At 48.2% G+C, this 23,112-nt stretch overlaps 1 protein-coding gene across 1 annotated transcript in view; it reads left to right on the forward strand.

Moving 5' to 3' along the window:
- The window catches only part of TNRC6A (trinucleotide repeat containing adaptor 6A), a 98,486-nt gene that overhangs the window by 71,771 nt on the left and 3,603 nt on the right, over positions 1 to 23,112 (forward strand). Inside the window, 11 exon segments of the mRNA XM_019430287.2 lie at positions 3,098 to 3,240; positions 3,645 to 3,791; positions 3,959 to 4,096; positions 4,543 to 4,671; positions 5,109 to 5,186; positions 5,460 to 5,670; positions 8,386 to 8,517; positions 16,911 to 17,069; positions 17,669 to 17,809; positions 19,242 to 19,349; positions 20,668 to 20,889. Of these exon segments, the coding sequence (XP_019285832.1) occupies positions 3,098 to 3,240; positions 3,645 to 3,791; positions 3,959 to 4,096; positions 4,543 to 4,671; positions 5,109 to 5,186; positions 5,460 to 5,670; positions 8,386 to 8,517; positions 16,911 to 17,069; positions 17,669 to 17,809; positions 19,242 to 19,349; positions 20,668 to 20,889 (1,608 nt within the window).

Consider the following 23,112-nt stretch of genomic DNA (forward strand, 5'->3'; position numbering starts at 1 on the left):
TCTCTCCCTCCCTCTCTCTCTCTGCACCTACCCTGCTCATGCATGCATGCTCTCTGTCTCTCTGTCTCTCTCAAAATAAATAAACTTTAAAAAAAATAATAATAATAATAATAGTAAAATTATTATGGCTGCAGGTTGAAAATGTCTTAGGACAGGAAAGATTCGCGGCAGAGGACTAAGGACAAGATACCAGAACCAGTGTGAGATTTGTTGGAGTGGGATTTCAAATCCAGTGAGGATTTCAAAACTCTAAGATAGTAGGTGGGAAGACTCTTAATTCTGTGGAGATTCAGGAATTAGAATCAACGAAAGTTGATAACCAGTCTGAACCAATTCATTGTGGAGGGTGAGGGAGCGGGTGTGATAAAAGCTGATTTCCACTTTCTTGCCTGAAAACTTTAGTAGGTGGTGCCGTTTTTCTGTTAGTCTGAGTCCGGGCAGGAGAGCGGACTATGCAGTGATTTGAACAGGAAGGTTTGATACAAATCTAAGGAATTATTCGAGTGACGAGGCTTTGGCTAGTAGGAGGTAAGGAGCACACTGAAGATAGACTAGCAGAGGCAAGGAGAGGTCTCTGACCTTAGGACTGAGGTGGCGTGCCCGTGCAGGGGGTCCAGACTCCTGGACCCGGCCTCTGCTCACCGCGTGGCAGAGAAGTCACGGTGGTGTCGCCCACGCGGAACTGCAGGAGCTGTGCCCCGCGGGGAGGTGTCTCACGGGAGGCGCTCTGCCACTAGACCGCCAGAGCCGCTGCCGGGGGTGCCGCGGCAGGGTGGGGTCTGTGCAGCAGGAGGGGGTGCCTGCACCCGGGAGACAGCAGTGTCTCCTGCACCCTCTGCCCGCAAAGCTGCAGTGTCGGCCGGCCAAGGGAAAGATACGGAAAGGGTCCGGGGCTGACGAAGTGAATTTGGAGCTGAGAGGCGGTAGGTCTATGGATGGCACGGTTCACCCCGCCCTTCGACCACCGTCTTCTACACGCGCCCTGTGCGCACACTGCCCTGTCCCACTGCAGTGGCAGAGCGGCTCTGTCTTAACGAGACACGGCTCTCTTTCTCTTTCTGACGGGTGAGGAAGTCTGCCCTCTCACCAAACTGAGGAGACACACACGGTCCCAGTAGTCATTGCATTGTCATTGGCGGTATTACCACCCCTCAAAGTTAGTCACAGTTGAGACTGAAAGACCGAGTTGTAGAGCGAACTTTCAGCAGTTGGATAGGGTAGGAACTTTCATCAGTTCAGAGTGGATAAAATGAAAATGGGAGAGAGAAGGTTGGCCTATCCAGATAACCACACTCACGTAACAAACCATAGGAAACGTGCAGAGCTTGTACTGACCTCGTTTCTGTGATTGGTCAGACCTGTGGCTGGTGTCCTGGCTTGCTTCTGTCGCCACTCGTCCCACACTGTCCTGCTCTCACCAGTACCTCAGCGCCCCCGGGTTCCTTTGCTGCTGGAGGGATGCAGGTCTTTGTTCCCAAAGAATCCAAGCCCTTAATCATCCTGCCTTTTCTTGGTTGCTCTGGCTCTTCATTGACCTTTACTTGTGGGCCCGGAAATGCGAAGGAGCACCCCCAGAGAACCCCCTGGGTTCTAGAGTCCTCGCGGCCTCGTTTTGTATCAAAAAGCCCATTTCCTCTGGTGATCAGAGTCACTTCAGCCAGCAGATGAACCCCTTTTGCCTGGCGGTTCAGTGGCACAAGGAGGGCAAAATGTCCAGGTGCCGTTTTCATCTTCCAGTTCAGCGGCCTGATGTGTCTCCTCGTAGAAGGGTTTTCTCTCTCTTGAGGACTAAGGTCTCCAAATTTGTAGAGTTGCTGGAACAGGAAGCAAGAATTCTGAGTGGCTTGTTAGGTATAACAGAGAAACCATGCCGACTCTCACCTTCTGATTCCCAGACCTCTGTGTTCTGGTGATGTGGGTGGCAGTGTGCGCCATGAAGCAGAAGCCCATCCTTGAAGGATGTTGTCTCCCGACTTGGTTCGTAACCAGTTCTACCTGTCAGTTTGGCTAGCTACTTTTGGGTGACGGCCTATGTGGTCAGACCGCTTGATCCATGGGCGTGATCCCATGACCGTCCTCCCTTTGCTCTGGAGTGAGTTCCGTGGTCAGACACAGTGCTGTGGGGATATAAGGCCTTCCGCCAGACTGGGGATGCCAGAAGCTTTTCAGGCAGGAAAAACAAATCCGTATCCGGACCGTGCGTCCCGTTCTGTGAGGAGGAGGCCCCGCCTCCTCCATGGCTCACTGAATGGCACGCGAGTCGCTGTGCTGTTGTGCTGGTGGCACTTGGTGGAAATCTGTCCGCAGAGCGGTATCTCACTAGAGTCTCTGCTACAGAGCCATGTGGAGGGATGCGGGGGGGATTCTGGGGGCTGCTGGGAGCACATCGAACTTCCTCCCACAGCGTCTCTCCGGCGCCCTCTGCCGACAGAGCCTCTGCACCAACTGGCAAAGGAAAAACTGTAAAGAGCCCAGGTGTGCTTTGACCGGGCAGTCAGAAAGGGTGAACTTGGAGCTGAGAGACAGTAAACAATACGTGGTTATTATTAAAGATGAGATACATATAGGAATAAGAAATTGAGTTTGAGGTTGCAGAGAAGGCAGAATGTGGACCGTAATGGGAGAGGAAGACCTGAGAGAGGAGAAGGTGTGAGCCTGTCTTGTCTCCAGTTTCCCCATCTGCTGAATGGGGGCGAGAAGAGTAGGGTTACCAGCATGAAATTAGAGCACACGTTTGGGACAGTGAGTGCCCGGCACATTGCGCGCATCTGTCCCAATGGCGCATTCTCGTGGCGGCTGTTTTTGTTATTTGTAACTGGAAATTGTTTTTATTATAAAGTTTAGGTTAAAGATGACCAAAGACATCTTAACCTACTTACTTCAGGTTAATTGGTTCAGTAAAACAGCAGCGTCTGCTAAACCCAACTTTACTTGTGAGGAATGCAAGATTTACTAAATGCAAGCGCATTTTTCACACGTCCTTCTCAAGGCAGAAGCCCTCCCGTAGGGAGGAAATGTTTTGCTTTCTACTGTAAATTTATCTGAAGCCAACTGAATCGTCTTCCTACATGGTAACATCATTTCCTGCCTTTATTAGGAATGTTACAAGACAAACGAATGGACATAGATAAACATAGCCTAAATATTGGTGATTACAATCGAACGGTCGGGAAAGGCCCTGGTTCTCGGCCTCAGATTTCCAAAGAGTCTTCCATGGAGCGCAGCCCTTATTTTGATAAGGTAAGTTGTTTGTTTGTTTGTTGTTTGTTTGTTTGTTTCACCCCTGTGGCTAATAACCAGTACACTTAATGGCATAATTTTCTCATTAGTGGTTAGGGCATTTAATGTAAGGTACTGCTTATAATCCAGTGCCAAATCCTACTACTGGATTTGTAGTTCATTCTCCCTTTTATGTTTCAATTTAGCATAGGGATTGCATTTTGTATTTTCTTCTGAATCCCATAAAATGTGTTTGGTTCTTTTTATGTACTCTAGAATTAACACTAATCTGATCTCTTCTGTTCTCTACCTGTTTCCTGTTGATGCTGGAATGTCATGTGACTTCTCTTCTGTTCCTGCAATGATTTCTCCCTTCTACTTGTTTGCTTGGCTGGTGTTGCACATCTTTCTGTCTGTCCAATCAGGATGGCATTGTAGCAGATGAATCCCAAAACATGCAGTTTATGTCCAGTCAAAGCATGAAGCTTCCCCCTTCAAATAGTGCACTACCTAACCAGGCCCTTGGCTCCATAGCAGGGCTGGGTATGCAAAACTTGAATTCTGTTAGACAGGTAAGTCCACGCGTGTATTTTAGGCTCTCTGTTGAATGCTTTGTAGAAGTAATAAGATCTCTCTTACTTGTAGTTACTGTGTTTAAATCAATATTACAGTGTGGTATTGCGGCGTCCGTCCCTAAAGAATCCCACTGGGGTTCTGTTGCTGTCGTTTGGTTTTGCAGAATGGCAATCCCAGTATGTTCGGTGTTGGAAACACAGCAGCACAAGCCCGGGGCCTGCAGCAGCCTCCAGCACAACCTCTTAGTTCATCTCAGCCTAATCTCCGTGCTCAAGTGCCTCCTCCATTACTCTCCCCTCAGGTAGCGACTGCGGGCGTGCTCTCCCCTGTGTACCTGGAAACACTTGATATTTGAACGAGACAGTTAGGTGCTCATCACGTCGACTGGCATCTTTGAGACGCAGCTAATGCAGAATTAGCTGTCTTTACGAACGGATGTGGGTTGGGTCAAGAAAATGAGTCCAAGTTCAGTTACACCTGAAATTTACCACTACCTTCCGGAAAACACGTTGAGGGGAGGAAGACAACAGCAAAGTAAATTGGCCGCTTTAAGATTTCACCCCTGTCCTCTTGTAGTTAACCCAGAAAAGTTTATATGAACGATAAAGCAAAGCAAGAACTTAAGCAACCTTCCATGGTAGTAGTCCACAGATTTAAATGCTCTATTGACAAGTCAAAATACACAGCACATTTAGTTAGTTTTGAGTTATTTGATCAACGTTATTAACTTGCCATTGTGATCCTAAGGTTCCAGTTTCATTGCTGAAGTATGCACCAAACAACGGTGGCCTGAATCCGCTCTTTGGCCCTCAACAGGTAGCCATGCTGAACCAGCTATCCCAACTAAACCAGCTTTCTCAGATCTCCCAGTTACAGGTGAGTCGGTTAACAGTCCTATTCAGTGCAAGTCCGTTGAGCGTCTACTGTGTGCTAATAAACCCAAGACTCTGCGGGAAGCGTGGCAGCAAACAGTGGGTGCCTTCGCCCCCAGGAAGTTTACAGTCTGTCGGGGAGGACAGGTCGTGAGCTGGAAGGGCGGGATGCTCTTCGAGCACCACCCAGTCAGATCTGGGATGGCGGAGGGAGTGGGATGGGGGCGGGGGGGGGGGGGTGAGGACATGTCCCTCATGAAGCGCAAGTAGTTTAGACCGAACCAAAGACCGAATTCAACAACGGCTTGAGGCCAGGGAGCCCCAGGAAGAGGGTACGCCAGATGAGGCCACGCCTTAGGTCCACCTGCAGCCATCCCGAAGCTTGCTCTGTGACACGACTCTGACGAGGTGCTGACGGTCTTTTCGCCATCTCCCCTCCAGCGATTGTTAGCGCAGCAGCAAAGGGCGCAGAGTCAGAGAAGCGTGCCTTCTGGGAACCGGCAGCAGCAAGACCAGCAGGTAGATCGCACCTTTCTTTCCCCTTTTGCTTCGCTTGCGCTGAACTCGCTTCATTCGAGCTTGTGACAAGAGAGGCGAAATGCCTGTATCAAGATACGACAAAATATGTGATGCGTTAAGTCTCCTGTTTGCCCGGAGGTCGTGTTAACTGGAGTGTGGTGATTATTCACCTTCCTGCCGGGGAGGAGGGGAATTCGGCAGTTGAGGGGGGGATACCTGGGTATCCCTAAAGACTTTCTCTCCAGTGTTTCCCGATCACTTGGTTGTTTTCAGGGTCGACCTCTTAGTGTGCAGCAGCAAATGATGCAGCAGTCTCGCCAACTGGACCCCAACCTGTTGGTGAAGCAACAGACCCCGCCAGCTCAGCAGCAGCCACTCCATCAGCCAGCCATGAAACCTTTCCTCGAGAACGTCATGCCCCACACTACACCCGAGCTGCAGAAAGGGCCGTCACCAATAAATGCTTTCAGCAACTTCCCTATAGGTGGGTTTCTCCTTGGCCGGGGCATTCACCTGACACCAGGAGCCACTGCCCGACGTCTTCTCCCTTGGCGGCACCATTCTGTCCCCTCGGAACCGCGCCGGCTCTGTGGCTCGTTCCTCTCTGGGAGCTGCCCTGCCTCTCCCAGGGTCAGCCTATCTCCCTGCTTCCAGGAAGGCCTCTCTCCATTCCAGAAAACCATGCTGTTTCAAAAACTCCCTGCTCATTTAAAGTGGGTTAGAATAAAGGTGAAGTTGCTCTCGAGCCCCAGGTGGTTTCCTTGTAGAGTGGGGGGGAAGGGTGGTGAGTAACCACATGCCAGAGACACCCGGAGCAGTGCCGCTTTGGGGAATAACTGGGATGAGTGGCTTCTGTGGGGCAGCGCCTGAAATTGTCACGATTGTCTGAGTCTTTAGGGGTGATTTCTGGCTTGAGTGTTGAGTGTAGGACACAGAGGCAGGAGGGTTGCCTCTGTTGCCCTTGCAGTAGCCCCCCTCTTCCTTTCTTTCCCTGTCTCCCTCTGGAAACTTCAGGCTTGTATGTTTTCCCCCTCCCTGGGTCTCTTTTCTCTTTGTGCCTCTGATTATATTTTGAGCCTTGATTGTCGACACTCTGTTGATTTTGCTTTTGCTTTCTCTCTTTTCCCTTAAAATGGCTTCTCGAAAGCCAGCTTGATTGGTAGCCAGCCCAAGTGTGTTGAAGACAGCTAACGAGCTAGCCTGCTCTTGGCCGTGGGCGGGGTGGGGCCTGCTGTTGCCCTGCTTCGCTTCACTCTGGCTCCCCCTCGTATTGCTGCGGACTCTCAGCAAGGACAGAGAGATACATTTTCCTGGTTAAGAGGTCTGCCTAACCCATACCAACACAGCATGGTTGTCTAAATCAGGCATTGGCAGACTGGAGCCTGTTGGCCACATTTGGCCGGTGGCCTGGTTTTGTAAAGAAAGTTTTATTGGAACACAGCCATGGTCTTTTGTTAGCGTATTTTCTGTGGTTGCTTTTGGGCTACAACAGAGTTGCACAGAGACCCACAGACCTTGTGGCCCACAGAGCCTGAGATACTTACTATTTGAAGCTTCACAGAAAAATTTGCCGAGTCTTGGGTCTGGTTGATGAGTCCAGAGAACAGCAAATGTAATTGCTGTCTTCCAAAAATTGGGATGATATTAGAGAATTTACGTTATTAAAGTTTTTTTTTAATGTTTTATTTATTTTTGAGAGAGAGACACAGAGTGTGAATGGGGGAGGGGCAGAGAGAGAGGGAGACACAGGATCCGAAGCAGGCTCCAGGCTCTGAGCTGTCAGCACAGAGCCCGACGCGGGGCTCGAACTCAGAAACCGTGAGATCCTGACCTGAGCCAAAGTTGGTCACCTAACTGAGCCACCCAGGCGCCCCACGTTATTAAAGTTTTTAAGTTTGACCTGATATCACATGGACTGTCGTCAAACCCAAGTATTTAAAACTGTTTGTTTTGAAATTTTAAAATACGAACCACCTGGCTATGTGGCCAGAGATTCTGGCTCCCATTGAAAAGTGTTCATTTTTAACAAGAATCTCAGATGATTCTGATGTTGATGGTCCCTGGATCACACTTAAGAAACCCTGGCTTAACAGTTTTCTGACCCACAGTATGCAAGATGGAAATTTCCATCCTGTTCCAACAGAGTATCTGAGTGTGATGTGTTTCATCACCAAAGGTCAAGGAAGTTGCGCCTTGAGATATGGGAGTCTCTAAATTATTAGAGCAGGACGTTTTTACTTTTTTTTTTTTTAATGTTTGTTTTACTTTTGACAGAGAGCACAAGTGGGGAAGGGGCAGAGATCGAGAGGGGGTCAGAGGATCCAAAGCAGGCTTCGCACTGACAGAGAGCCTGATGCGGGGCTCAGACTCACGAACCATGGGATTGTGACCTGAGCCAAAGTCAGATGCTTAACCGACCGAGCCACCCAGGCGCCCCAGGACATTTTTGCTTTTCAATGACGGTGTCCTTTGGCTGGCCAGCCAGTTGAAAACTTTTGTTTATAAGCAAAAGATAACTGAACGTGATTCCCTATGTTTCTTCATGTGTGGTGCTCTTGGGGGATAGCTAAAGAGATCTATTTTATTGGAGATAAACTTTAATATTGAGCTTCCTTAAAATTGTCTTTTTACCAGGGAAATTTATTTGTTTGCTTGTTTATCGTTTGAGAGAGAGCAAGCACAAGAGGGGCAGAGGGAGAGAGAGACAATCTTAAGCAGGCTCCACACTCAGCATGGAGCCAAATGTGGGGCTTGATCCTACAACCCTGAGATCATGACCTGAGCCCGAAATCAAGAGTTGGATGCTCCAACTGCCTGAGCCACCAAGGTGCCCCACCAAGGAATTTTAAAATAATCATGTTCTATAGAGAAATAGTTTTCCACATTAACACAATTACAGTTTTAACAGTTTCATGGTTTGAAAACATTGGGTTATTGAATATTAGAATATCTATTGAGGATTTCTACACGACCTTGGCCAGGGGCCCACAGTGTTCTGCCTACCTTGTGCTTGTCTGTAATCATTTGGCTGTGCACATTTGTAGGGTGATACCTGCTAAGGAACAGTCACAGGTCACAGGATTAAAAACATTAGATTAGTTACATGTTTTTTTCTAGAAAATGGAGGTCATGGTATTGGAAGGAAAACATGTTATGTTTTATAAAGTGGTTTTCTATTAAAATATTGTTTTGTTTTTAGGCTTGAACTCAAACTTGAATGTAAATATGGATATGAACAGTATTAAAGAGCCACAGTCAAGACTAAGGAAGTGGACTACAGTGGACAGCATTTCTGTGAACACATCTTTGGATCAAAACTCCAGCAAACATGGTATGAAATACATTCTTACATGTTGTACTTAAACAAACAAACAAAACAAAAGCCTGTAGAATACTAAATTTAGGCTTTTATTTTCTCTTAAATGTCTGTATTTGTAGCCAAATCCACGTAGACCCTTTCCTCATTATTAAAAAGTGCTTATTATTAAATCTTAGTTAAATTTTTAAAAAGGCACAATTAACACAATTAATGATTTTGTACAAAATCGAGATTCAGTATACATTTGGGGTTTAAAAATTTGTCCCTCTTTAATGGTCATTTAGGTTTTTGCAATAGATTTGGTCGTTCTAGTGTTCTACTTAACATTTACTTAATTTAGTATGATGGGGAGGGTATTAAAAACTCCCAGCATAATTTGATTTCTGTCAGCGTTTTGTATAATGGCACATTTTCTTCATGTATTTTGTTGCTTTGTGTAAATCATAGAGATTTCAATATTATTGTCTTTTCATCCGTTAATTACATTTGTTTTTTAGAAATATAATTTTCAACCTGTTTAACATCAATCCATCTAGCAAATGTTAGTGGAACATTTTCTGCTTTCCAAAGGACCGTTCTTGGCCACCTGGACTACATAGATACACATGCACACGCACGCACACCATTGAGCATAGATGAGCCAGGAGCAGTACTTGCCCTGAACGGAGCTCTTTGGTTTGGTAGCAAAAGTCAGCATGTAACAGCTTTTACACCCTGTGGTAGGTGCCAGGAACACGGACGGACTGAGATGTTGGCACACGTGGGATGGCAGTGTGTGGTTCACTGTTGGGGGGTGGCAGGGGGCAGGAACGACAACCTGTCGGTGCGCTGGGTCTGGAAAGGCTTTTATATGGAGACTAAGAAGCGGGTCTTCAGACCACATGAAGGGGTAGAGAGAGGATGGCAAAAAGAGTAGAGCATTTGAAAAGTTCAAACGCAGGACAACCTGCGGGGTTCTGTTATGCACGCGTGTCACGGAGGTGAGGGGGCAAAGTGAGGAAGAAGAATCTAGGACAGTAGAGGCCAGAATGAGCAAATCACAGACCACTTTGTGCCGTAAATCATCTTAAACTTTCAACCCAGAGACACAGAAGACTCCAAGCAGTGTAAGTGAGGCAGAAGGCAGTGGATGAGGAGAGAGTGCACCAAAAAGAGCCTTAGAATTAAGGATGGAAGGGCTGGGTAACTAACATAAGTCCTTGTGCAAATACATGATTATCTGTAACGTACCTCCTGGGCCTCTCTCCTTCAGCCCAATCCCTTGACCTTTAAGACTGGGCTTGGGGTGGGGTGCCTGGGTGGCTTAGTTGGTTAAGTGCCCAACTCTTTTTTAAAAAAAGAATTTTTTTTTTTTAATGTTTATTTATTTTTGAGAGAGAGAGAGAGAGAGAGACACAGAATCTGAAGCAGGATCCAGGCTCTGTCTGAGCAGTCAGCACAATGCCCGTTGTGAGGCTAGAACCATGAGATCATGACCTGAGCTGAAGTTAGACGCTTAACCGACTGAGCCACCCAGGCGCCCTGCGCCCGACTCTTGATTTTGGGTCAGATCATGATCTCACAGTTCATGAGATCTAGCCCTGCATCAGGCTCTGCCCTGACAGCATAGAGCCTGCTTGGGATTCTCTCTGCCCCTCCCCTGCTGACACTTTTTCTGTCTCTCAAAATAAATAAACTTTAAAAAGGGGGGGGTAACTCCTGGGTGGCTCAGTCGGTTAGGCGTCCAACTTCGGCTCAGGTCACAATCTTGAAGTTTGTGAGTTGGAGCCCCACGTCGGGCTCTGTGCCGGCCGCTCAGAGCCTGGAACCTGCTTTAGATTCTGTGTCTCCCTCTCTCTGCCCCTCCTCTGCTCCTGGTCTCTTTCTCTCGAAAATAAATAAAACATTAAAAAAAAAAATGTTTTCTAAAGAAATCAGGAATAGAGGCCAGCGCTCAGAAGAAAAATCTGAGCTAGAATAAGGTTTGGTATTCATCAGAATGTTGAGGTCATGGACATGGACGAGGTTGCCCAGAGCAGTGGAGCCTAGAAAAGAACAAGGACAGCATCCGGGTGTGGCTCTAGTGAAAGGAGTAGCTGGAGAGGTCAGATGTAGAGAGCCAGAGAAACGCTTCTGTCATACGGTTTTCTGTCTTCTCAGGGTAAAATGGAGTTTTCCATGTCTGCCCTGCTTATCTGAGCCTCAGTTTCTTTGTAAAAATGACCTCTTGCCTTCCGTGCACTGCTGTGGCAGGTGTCACATCCCTCATGTACCCTACAGCGCTCGGCATACTGACCCAGGGCACGCCGGTACATGGTGTGTGTCACATAAATGGGGTCCTCAGCATAGATTTTAAAGTCACATACACTTAGGATTTCATCCCAGTTCCTAAACTCCTTAAGCCACAGTGTTTGCACCTGCAAAAGGAAATGAGCCCTCCCAGAATTGTTAACGGGACTGAATGCGGTAACAGCCGTCAAGCTCTTCCCTTGCGGCTTGGCACCTGGTGTGTGCCCATTTGGGCGGCGGGGCCTTCCTGTAAGCAGCCCGTTCCTGTGTGTCCTTCATTGGCTTCAATTAATCAAATGATTTTGTATTTATATTTTATCTTCTTTTACAACTTAATGTTGATCTTTTTTTCCCACTCATTTTATCGCATGGACTGTTTTTGCATAAATCTGCAGTGTAAGCAGTAAATTCTTAAGTTTTTTAGTTACTAGCTTAAACAGTAAATAGTTTTATTCTTATATATGTTCTAGGAAAGTGCTCTTCTTCCGAATAAGGAAGAGGTTGATCCTTTTTCTTTGCTCCAGTCTAGATCCCTGCTGTTCTTTATTTACTAATTTGATGCTTGAAACTTAGTCATTCTTTCTTTTCTTAAAAATATTTCTATTAGTAATACAAATTACTTAATATTTACATGCTTCTCTGCTCCCAGAATGTTCTCCTTGTCTGTACTTGAGCAGGTGGCATAGCTGATAGTAACTAACCCAAGACCAGTGGTTTTTGTTTCATAGGTATTATTTCGGTATCTCCAGACTTACATTTCATCCCCTTAAAAATTAAGAATGGGGCACTGGGTGGCTCAGTCAGTTAAGCGATCGACTCTTGAATTCAGCTTGGACCGTGATCCCGGGGTTGTGGGATTGAGCCCTGTGTTGGGCTTCGGGCTAAGCATGGAGCCTACTTAAGATTCTCTCTCTGTCTCTGTCTGTCTGTCTGTCTGTCTGTCTCTCTCTCTCTCTCTGCCCCTCCCCCTGGACCCCCTGCACAGGTTCTCCTTCTCTCTCAAAAATTTTTTCAAAATCAAGAATGTTTGATCTGATGTATTCTGTTTGGTTGCTTTGATTCTTTCTTTGTCATTGTATTTTTTCCTCCTCTGTAAAAATGATTTCGGAAATACTTCTTGACCCGGTTGTGGTTTTGGTCTTCAGCTCCAGAAGGAAAGATGGTTTGATATCTGTATGTGAGAGCCTGCTAAATGTCGAGTCTCGGAGTGTTGGCTTTTTCAAAAAGCTTTGCAGTCTGTGTAAAGAAGTGCTTTTTCTTACACTACTACCCTCCAGTTCCTCACACTCTCACGTTCTCCCCTCCCAGGGCTGCTCCTTCCTGATCGGTGGCTCTTGCTGGCCTCTCTCCCAGCAGAGACTTGGAATCTTTTTTGTTGGCTTTGTTTTTCCCTTTCCTTATATTAAGAAGAGGGAGAGGAATGTTAATCATCCTATTCCCATTATTGATAGTTCACTGCGGTTTCCCTTTCTCACTTATAATCAAATTCACACCTGGCTGTCGGTGTTCAGCTAGGTGCCAGCCCACGTGTTATGTTTTGTTAGACCCTCACGATTTTGAGATCATCTTTTTCAGCATCCGTGTAAACATTCAGAAAACTTCACGCACAAATTCAGACTTGTGACGTCTCTTAGAAACAAGCAGGCCTGGCGGCACGGAGCTCCGGAGCAGTGAACACCCGGAGCGGGGTAGCTGCCTGCTGGTGCGCTCGCTGCCCCGCCCCGTGGTCCCCACCCCCACCCCCCACCCCCCACCCCCCACCCCCGACCAGCCCCGGGTGGCAGCATTTGCCATTTGCGTTTGCACGTACTTGGGAGTGCGGGGCTTGTTCCGTTTCTCTTCTCCCTCCCCTCACACCTGTGCCCTCCCTTCCACTGGGGGAAAGAGATTTGCCTACAATCCCTAACCAGAGAGATCTCGCTCTCTAGTCATGCTCCCATTTGGGGAAGGACCACGGGAGTTTGCCTGTAGCCAACCTCCCTCGCTTCTTCATCAACCCTGAGTTCATGTTGGCATTTGTGCTTCCCTGTTGTGGAAGAGAGGGGCTGTTGTCCCCTAGCAGTGGAGCAGGGTAGAGATCATCTTTAAGGGGGAGGCATGTGATGGTAGTGTTCGGGCTCGCGTCAGACCCGAGCTGAGGCTGGGGAAGGCTTTGGCCGGCATTGACTGCTCACAACACTGTCTGAGATGGGGTCTCTGTTTATCACCATAGAGAGCTAGTAATAAGTTACTTGTGGAGCAGAGAAGAAAGGGCGAACTCAGGAGACCTTCTGTGTCAGAAGTCCCCAAGACCACTTTCAAGGTCACTGGTTTGCCAGAAGAATTGACAGAAGTCAGGAAAGCTGTATGACTCATGGTTATGCTTTATTACAGCAAAAGAATACAGACGGAAGTCAGCAAAGGAAAAAGGTGCATAGGGCAGAGTCCAGGAGAAGTTTCCTGTTGTCCTCTCCCAGTGAAGTTTCACGGACTTCATTCTCCGGTCACAGTGTGTGAAACCACATACAAAGTATTGCTGACCAGAGAGGCTCACACAAGCCTTGGCATCCAGGGTCTTTATCGGGGGGTCAGTCACATAGGCATTAGCACCTGCGTGGTTGTGTTACGCGGTCTCCAACCCCCGCAGACCTCTCAGAGATCTGATAAAAATACTGTATGACCCAGGCCTCGGGCAGACAGAAGTAGATGTTCACCAGAAGTCACCTTGTTACCAGAAATTATCTGGCTTGGCTGAGGTGCAGGGTATGCAAAGGTACTCTTATCTGCAGGACATGCTGTGGGCTTGGAGGAGCCCAGGAGTGAGGGAGGGCCAGTCTCGTAGCTCTTTGTAATGTGTACTCTGGGCCTACTGTCCTAACTCTTTACTGCACACCTTCCGGCGTAAGAAAAGACAGATTCGTTAAGTGAGGTAGGGTGGAATGGCAAGGACATCTGACCAGGAAGTTGTGCGTGCGTCGCAGAATGGTTGGACCAGGTTATCTGGGAAGCTTTATGGTCTTAAGATCCTACAACTAGAAGGCAGTTGATAAAATCTTTTCCCCTCATCAGCACCCAGCACGTTGTTCTGTGGTGGTGGTACATATATAGAATATTTATTTCCGTCTTGGGGTTGAGGGCAGTAGCTGAAGGATTCCAGAAGAAGGTTGTGATCTCTTAAACTGAGATTACGAAAGATAACAGGAGTTAACCAAGCAGAGGTGATGAGAGGGGAACCCAGGGCTGATGGGTGGAGGCCTTATAAATGATTGAAGAGTTTGAGTATTCCCCCCTCTGCAATGGAGACCTGTTGGAGAACGTTCAGCTGGGAAGTGGCATGTTTTGTATTTGGGATTACTCTGGCTGCTTTGTGGAGACCTGGGGAGTGGAGATCAGCTGGGGTGAGGAGATCAGCTGGGAAACTTCTGTGCCTGATCCAGAGCTTAGCCAAACAAGAGACAGTGTAGCCTGACCCAGTGTAGTCATTACTCAAGAGCTATATGATCATTTCACAGTACATAAGAGCATCAAATTCTTACGTTGTGCACTTGAAACTAATACAGTGTTATACGTCAGCTATATCTCAGAATTTTTTGAAGACGAGATTAAACAAGTTACAAAGACACCCACTGAAACAAAAACGTAAGTCTTCCACATTTTCAGAAAAGAGAAAAACAGGTATTTTTAGAGTTTTTAAGGAATCTATAAAGAAATCGGGGCTCCTGGGTGGTCAAGTCAGTTAAGCACCCGACGGTTGATTTCGGCTCAGGTCATGATCTCACAGTTTGTGATTTTGAAGCCCAAGTCTGGGCTTTGTGCCGACAGCACAGCGCTTGCTTGGGATTTTCTCCTCTCTCTCTCTGCCTGTGCCTGCTCTCATTCTCTCCTCCCTCTCCCTCCCTCTCTCTCTCTTTCTATCAAAATAAGTAAACTTAAAAAAAAAAAGAATCTGTGAAGAAATAAAAGGCATCATATAAAATAATATGAGAAACTAGAACCAAAATATATATAAAATTGATAAGCAAAATGAGCCAAAGTAATTTATCAAAATAAATTCAGATTGAATCATAAAGCAAAATCCAACTCTTTGCATACAAGGGACCCAAAACAAAATAATTCAGAAATCACTGCATTTGGGGAACCTGGGTGGCTCAGCCGGTTGAGCATCCAATTCTTGGTTTCAGCTGAGCTCATGATCCCAGGGTCATGGGATCAAGCCCCGAGTTGGACTGAGATTGGAGCCTGTTTGGGATTCTCTCTCTCCCTCTTCCTTCTGCCCTGCCTTCACTCGCTCAGCAGCATGCGCGCTCTATCAAAACTAAATTGTTGCAGTTGTGCAAAACAAAAAATTGTAGGAAGCAGAATTGATAGGACTTAGTGATTTAAGATAATGGGCGGGGGGGGGGGGGTTGGGTGGCAGCCAGGAGAGCCTCTCTGCTTTCTAACCTAAGCAGCATCAAATCTGTCCCTCTGATTAACACGTTTGTGACATTCGGTCCTCTCCACTGGATTTTTATCTTGAAACTTTATTTGAGTAACCTTGGCTTAAAGGTCAGTTTGCTAGTTTGTGAACCTTGGACTGATGATTATCAGAAATGGAAGGTGAAATGGTCACATGGTAGAAAGAACATCGAACCCTGAATCAAACAGACCTGAATTCTAAGTTACATTTGCCACTCAGTGGCATATCACATTTGGAATTTTTCTTAAGCGTGGGAGTGGTAGTTGACATGATGGCAAAATGGCAAAATAGACACAGACCTGGGATTTGAGACCTAGCTCTGCTATTTATTAGCTGTTGGCAAGTAACTTAACCTTTACCTGCTAAGTGGGAGTATAATAATACCTCCTATGGTGTTTGGAGGGTGAATAAGGCAACACCTCAGAAGCACTCAAGCACTAGGACAGGGTGAGACACTAGTGCCCAGGCGGTGTTGGCCTTCCTTGTGGTCACCGCTCACACGCCCGCCTCTAAGACACAGCATTTCTGTGGCGTAAATCCAGCTCTGCTTGCTTCAACTACACCTGCCGCCTATACGATCTCATTTCCCATCTTCTGCACCTTCTCCCATGAAGCAATTAATAGAAGGTAATTAGGGGCCCCCGCATAGTTCAGAGAGTTAAATGTCTGGCTTTGGCGAGGTCATGATCTCACGGTCCGTGGGTTCAAGCTCTGTGTCAGGCGCTCTGCTGTCAGCAAAAAATAGACAAGGTATATGTATTAAAAATAAATAAACAGGGGCACTTGGTGGCTCAGTTGGTTAAGCGTCTGACTTTGGCTCAGGTCATGATCTCACGGTCCGTGAGTTCGAGCCCCACGTCGGGCTCTGCACTGACAGCTCAGAGCCTGGAACCTGCTTCCAGTTCTGTGTCTCCCTCTCTCTCTGCCCCTCCTCGACTCATGCTCTGTTCTCAAAAAAATAAATAAAGATTTAAAAAAAATTTTAATAAGGCAAAACAAAGATCAGTGTGGAGAATAAATCATCAGGAAACAAGTAACGATTTCTAAGTGAGCATAAATTGTCTTTTTGTGGGATTTCACACTCAATTTTGATAACAGGTAGCTTCACTAATGTGGTATGGTCACGAGGGGGTGTGTATAAGTAGAAATATAAACATCCTGAAAAAAAAGGATATTTGTCTTCATTACATGCATAGCAGTCTCGATTCTCGGGTACACCTCTTTGGCACTCACAGTGTTCCCCACCATCATTCTTCCTTTTCCACGGATCTTTTCTTCTCTCCATCACTCCTCATCACCCCCTGCCCATCCTCCCCCCACACACACCTCCTGGACAGAGACTTCACTGTGCTCGGTCTCCATGTAGGCCAAGATACCAGTGTTTTAACGATTTGAAAAGAAGTGTGTACTCTTACCCATACCCGGGTCACTTGTTGATGGCTCTGGTCCTTATTATCCTTCGGGAAATAAAATTCATGATGATAATTTCCAGATCTCGGTACATGAGAGCGTGAAAAGTGACTGAAGTCTGGGAGAGTGCAGAGCCTTGTTTTCGCCTTGCCTTTTCACATGGCCTGCAGAACACAACTTGGAACCCGCAGACCCATGACGAGTTCTCTCTTGCTATTGGAGAAACCGCAAGAAATAAATCACGCGTATATTTTGCCTCATGTTCACTGTCCTGTGTCTCCCTCTGTAGGTGCTATTTCAAGTGGTTTCAGGCTGGAAGAGTCTCCGTTTGTTCCCTATGACTTTATGAACAGCAGTACTTCTCCAGCCAGTCCTCCAGGTTCAATAGGAGACGGCTGGCCACGTGCCAAATCGCCTAACGGCTCTAGCAGTGTTAATTGGCCACCAGGTAAAGTGCTGCCGGCTTCCTCCGTGGGGGTTTCTTCCCAGTAAGGTTGTGTTATCTCTAGAGGTTGTAGGTTCTACTGTAGCCCAGTCCTGGGCCGAGGGTGGGGGGGACACAGATAGGACGCATGGAAAGCTGAGCATCAGGTCTTGGGCCAGCGAGCGGGTCTGGCCCGTTACCGGTGCCCCTACGCTCCAGGCGGCGAGAGCGGAGTCAGTCCCGCAGGCCAGCGTGAAGAATAACACAAAACCTCCGTTCGTTGTTCCTCTTCGCCGTGTCGGGGGACCAACTTGACCGTGTTTTCTGTGGGCTGAGGAGTCACCAGAAATGTACTTACGGCCGCCTTTTCTGTTGCGTTGCTATGGCTTGTGATTTAATAAAGCGCTTTAAAATGTTAGTGTTTAAAAATATGCAAGCGCAGAGAAATTATTTCACTAGCAAAAATGTGCAAATTGTTCATAAGTAGCAGCTTATGTTACACTAATTCTGGTAACTGAATCAGGAGAATTGCGTGGACTTGAGGAATCAAAGTTTTGGATATTTAATAACGGATTTTTAAGTGACAAATAAGCCTGGACTAATTTTAAGTATTTCCTTCCCAGAATTTCGCCCTGGTGAACCATGGAAAGGTTATCCAAACATCGACCCTGAAACTGACCCTTACGTCACTCCTGGCAGTGTCATAAACAATCTTTCAATTAATACTGTGCGGGAAGTTGACCACCTCAGGGACAGGAACAGTGGTACGTAGGTGGCGCAAGTCAGAATTTCTGAATGATGCTGGATGATGTGGTTTAAGAATGGTCCAAAGCAGATGTGAAACTTACAGCACAGCACCTGACATCCAAGGGAATAGTGAAAATAAAAAGAGAATTCTCCATTTTCCCAGAGGTGACTCTTTGCCACTTTAGAAACGATGGGGACTTATTAGCACTTGATATGGTAAACAAACATATTCACTGCATCAGGTAACACAAAGCTCCAGCGAACGTTTGCTCTCCAGTAATTGCAGTAACAATTAAAAGGTGTTTATCTGCTTTATATGTGGCTTCAGTGTTGACATCGTTAAGAAACGGGTGCTGCTTTTTGTAAAAGATTTTCTGTCGTTAATTGTTTATGCACTCTGGGTGTTAAAGGACTTCGTGGGAAGAAGCAGTTGAGCTTTCCTTGTTTTCCCGAAAGTGAAAATTAAGGCCAAGTTAAGGGTCTCGCTCAGACACACGTTTTAGTGGGGTGTCAGAGGAAATCGTCCCGCCACCTACCATATGGTTATTCTTCAGCCCAGTTGCAGGGTTCTGTGCACACTCCTGGAAAAGGATGAATGAGATGGAAGTATGTTCCGTTTCTGAAACCTGTATCCTCCTATTCCGCTAGCCAGCTTGTAATAAAATGTAAAGCGGTCAGCATTTTACGGTAAATGCATCATTCGTGAACAGGTGTTGGCCATATCACAGTGGTAAGGACGGAATCCTCCTCGTTGTAAAATGGCTGAATTTAGGCCGCTGTGTAGAAGTGGTGGACGTACCCACTGCTCTCCCAGAGGAAAGCGGGACAGAGCCAAGTGTAGAGCCTCACAGCTTCTTAACGGAAGCATCTGGTGGCTTGCAGAAACGGGCTTCTTTTTGTACAAGATAGCCAGAAGAGGAGTTTGGATTCGATGTTAGAAGAAGCACACCATTGAAGGTTTTGAGCCCCAGACTTGCGGTCGCAGGTGGGCGGGCGGGCTGGCCGCGGCGAGCAGGGGGGACTGGAGTGGGAAGCCAGGACAGAGCTGTCACGGTCCAGCCCAGAGTAGCGAGTGGTGCTGGGCAGGGGGCATGTACCAAAAAGTCCCTGGAGCTGAGACGGGGCTTGGGGACGGGAGGATCGAGCCCTCCTGGAGCGGGGACGGGGACTAGGAGGCCCGCTGTCTCCGAGCGTGTCACGGATAGTGACACGGACGGTGCTGAGAATCAGGCGGAGGAGGGGAGCCACGTCCCCGAGCCGCACCAGGATGATGAGCGGACAGGAAGGTGCGGCTGTGGGCACGGGCAGCGGCCCCGGACCCCGGCGTCCGCTTTCCTTTCTTGGGCCGTGCTGTCGCGTTGCAGCCTCACCGGGTGCTTCTGCTGCTTCTCAGGCACCACGTACGTCCCTTGCTCTGGGGATGACTAATTGGGCTCTTCCCCCACGTAGGGTCATCCTCATCCTTGAACACCACGCTGCCTTCAACTAGTGCCTGGTCATCCATTCGTGCCTCCAACTACAACGTTCCCCTCAGCAGTACAGCACAAAGCACTTCAGGTGGGCTCGTCCGGGCTTGCCGAGGCCCCGTCAGAGCGGGTGGGGGGGGGCCTCTCCTTTTTGTCTCAAGGCTTTTCGGGGAGGGAGGAGAGTATATTTCCGAGCCTGGGAAAGTACTCGTAACCCCATTGATCCCTTTTGCAAATGGACCGTACCCAGCAGTCTTTTCCGAAAACAGCCTGCTGTCACTCCTATCTGAGAGCCAGCTTAGTTAGTGCGCATTCTCTCAGAGCGCTTCTCCAATGAAGAAGCTTTTATTTTTGTAATTTCTAATCCTTCACAGACTGATAATTTTATGAAGTGTAGTAAACTTGAACTTGGAGTTGCTGGAAAAGTGCAAGTTGTGGCAATGTCACGTTGCTGTCGGTTTACAGACACTCACTCTGAATTTCTGTACTCGGCTGTCACACACCAGTAGGAAACTGTTGTGACCAGTCTTCTGACCACACTCGAAGTCACGCTGACTTACAGGACGTGCACGTTATGAATCAAGTAGAAAAATGGTGGACAGTGACAGAAGTTATAAAATTCTCCATCCTCTTGCACCCCCGCCCCCCCATGGTTTTTTAGCATTATTTTGAAATAGTTTACCGTGTGCCTGATCCCACACACCCCGATTGCCACGAGGCTGCATGCTTCAGGAAGTGAGCTTGCTGGCTTTTTTTTCCCCCTTTCTTTTTTAAGCCACACAGGCCTAGGTTTGAATCCTGGCTGTGTGCGGGACCCATAGGCAAGTTGCTTAACCTCTGTGCTCCTCGGTAGGATGTGTGTCGGGACTAGAGAGAGAGCACACACCAAGTGCCCAGCAGCTGGGCGCTTAGCGCACACAGGCCCCCAGTGAACGTCTGCGGTGGAGACCCTCTGAGGACACCGCCTGACTACTATTGTGGTCCTTTTTCCTGTGTGTAAACCAGAGAGTTCTAAAATCTCTGTAATGATCCATGTGGCGGTCTCGAGTGGCTCACTTATGGTCATGAAGGGAATGTGCTCCCGGTTGCTATTTTAGTGCAATCCAGAGTGTTTTTAGCTTTGTTTCAGTTTCGATTACAGTACAGTTATGTACACTGGGCTAAGAATTTCACAAGTCTTGAAATTATTAAGAATATTAGATGAATGGTCTGAGTTGTTTTGAGTCAAGGGAGCAGTTTCATTTTGGTTTTTGTGGTTTTTTGGCTGTTTAGTTTGATTTGGGGATTTTTGACAGTCTTTTGATTGGTTTGCTTTTCGTGGGAGAATGGGTGCTATCATTATTTAAATTTTCTCTTTTCTAAAAGTATTATCTCCCCCCCTCTCTGCTGTGTTTTCTCCCTGTGAGTAGCCAGAAATAGTGATTCCAAATTGACATGGTCTCCTGGTTCAGTTACAAACACCTCTCTGGCTCATGAGCTGTGGAAGGTCCCTTTACCACCTAAAAACATCACTGCTCCGTCCCGCCCACCTCCGGGACTGACTGGTCAGAAGCCACCCTTGTCTACGTGGGATAACTCTCCCCTTCGTGTAGGTGGAGGATGGGGAAATTCTGACGCCAGGTATACCCCAGGTAAGATGGGTGAGATGTGCAGGGTGGTCTCGTGTGCTTTATTTGCTGAACAGGAACCGGCACGAACAGTTGAGTTTAACAGAGACTGAAGTAGCATATGTTGCGTTACCCTCTGTGGAGCAGGGTTAGACCTTAGATAAACACACGGTTCTCCGTCATCACCATCTTCCGCAACTTCCATGTCCTTGTCACTCTTAAATTTTACTTTAAGTTGTGTCTGGTTTACTTAGGAACACTTACACCCAAACACACACAACAGTCAGCGGTCCGGTTCACGACACGGGCATCACCTCTCTTTGAGAGGTTCCTCGGGAACGCATCTGAAACCGTACAACAGCTTCCGGGTCGCAGCAGCCCGCAGAGGATCGCCGTGTCACAAAGACACGTAGAGGCTGGGCAAGATGGAAGCAGCCCGCCTGGCTTTGCAGACTGGGCCCTGTTCAGGGAAGCCTGGCCTGTGTTCCAGATGATGCTGACCTTTGCTGTTTCAGCAGGGGCACACGAGGGTGAAAGGCGGTGCTGACTTAACCCTGTGGGGCCAGCAGGCACAGGGCAGCCTGTCCCAGGACACCGCCACACACGCCTCCCCTCCTCCCTTCCCCTAGCATGGGATTTGGACGGGCGTTGTGTCCCCGCCCTGACACACACACTCACACAGCCACAGATTTAACTCAGTAAATACAGTTCCAGTCTTCATTCTCCTCCAGGCCCAGAACTGTAGCAGCCTTCCCATCTCTAGGCTGAAAAGAGTAGTAAAACCTCCCAGTGATTTCTGATCTTTACACCCGTGACTGGCTGAAAGAAAGCTTGGTAGTGTTTCATTTGGGGGGACATTGGGGCGGGGGGTGGAGTTTTAATTACATGAACACTTGAATGTGTTCCAAGCTGCTAAATGCCAATGAATGTCATTGGTGTCGGGTGTGTGAGTGGATCTTTCAGGCCCCAGGCATGGCTGGGCGTGGCCAAGTGGCTGGTGGCAGTACCCAGGGAGGGGAGATGGTGAATGTGGCCCGGGACCCCCACCCCCACCCCCCTTATGAGGGTGGGTGCGGCTGAGGGTGAGTAAGCCACGCAGAGCAGAGGGAGTAGCGTGTGCCCGGGGCGCAAGTGCTCCTGGGCGGAGTCACTAGAGACGTAGGGGGAGAAAGGACAGGCAGGAGCCCTGTCCCGCGGCATCTTCCCGAGCCACACTGGAGACTTTGTGAGGCACCCTGGATACCCGTAGGGATGACTTGAGCATGTCTTAGTTCTGGGAGTGGGTGCCCTGGGGCTGAGCCGGAAGGCCAGACTTGGGGCTCCTGGCCCCCCCCCCCCCCAGGCAGAAGTGGGAACGTCTGGGCCATTGCAAGCTTTCTCTTTGTAACTGAAGTGCAGCTGACACACAGCCCTGCAGTGGCTTCTGGTGCAGGACGTATGATGCAGCAAGTCTGCACGTCACTGCTCGCCACCGGTGGCGACCGTCTGTCCCCACGCGCTGTTCCGGTGCCGCTGACCGTGTCCCCGATGCTGTGCCTTTCCTTCCTGTGCCTTATTCATTGCACAGCTGGAAGCCTATGCCTACTCCCCCCCCCCCCCAAGTTGCCCACCTCCGCCCCTTGCCGCGGCAGCCATCGGTTTGTTCTCTGTACATATAGGTCTGGTTCTGCCTTGTGTGTTCGTTTGTTCTTTAAATTCTGCATATGGGCGAAATCATACGTGTTTGTCTTTCTCTGTCCAATGTATTTCGCTAAGCATCATACTCTCTAGCCCCATCCGTGTTGTTGCCATCCATACGCGGCAGCATCTCTTCCCTTTTTGTGGCTAAGTAATATTCCGTTGTGTGTATAACCACATCTTCCTTATCCATCATCTGTCGATGGATACCGATTGCAAGCTTTTAAGTCCCCTTAGAGCTTCACACTCTGTACGACAGGCATGCAGAGTCATGGAAGGATACCCGAGGTCGTCCCAAACTGAGGCCTTTCCCAGAGAGCACCCTTTTGAGGTCGTTTTAGCTTTACAGTTGAAAAGGTCGCAAAAGGATCTGGCCTGTTGTGCCTCACCCGCCTGCCATGTGATGAGCTGGGGGCTGTCTGAGCTTACTCTCCCCAGAGGCAGAGCCACGTGTCCCAGGAAGTCAGGCCCAGTCAGAGCTGGGGTGAGCTGGCATTCTGAGCCTGGGGGGAGAGCGCCCCGTGTACGAGTGCAGGTAAGAGGGAAGCGATGCGCGCCACGGGCCCAGGT

This window comes from Panthera pardus, unplaced genomic scaffold, assembly GCF_024362965.1.
Source record: "Panthera pardus isolate Hobbes unplaced genomic scaffold, ASM2436296v1 HiC_scaffold_5, whole genome shotgun sequence".
In the NCBI taxonomy this organism is placed as follows: domain Eukaryota; kingdom Metazoa; phylum Chordata; class Mammalia; order Carnivora; family Felidae; genus Panthera; species Panthera pardus.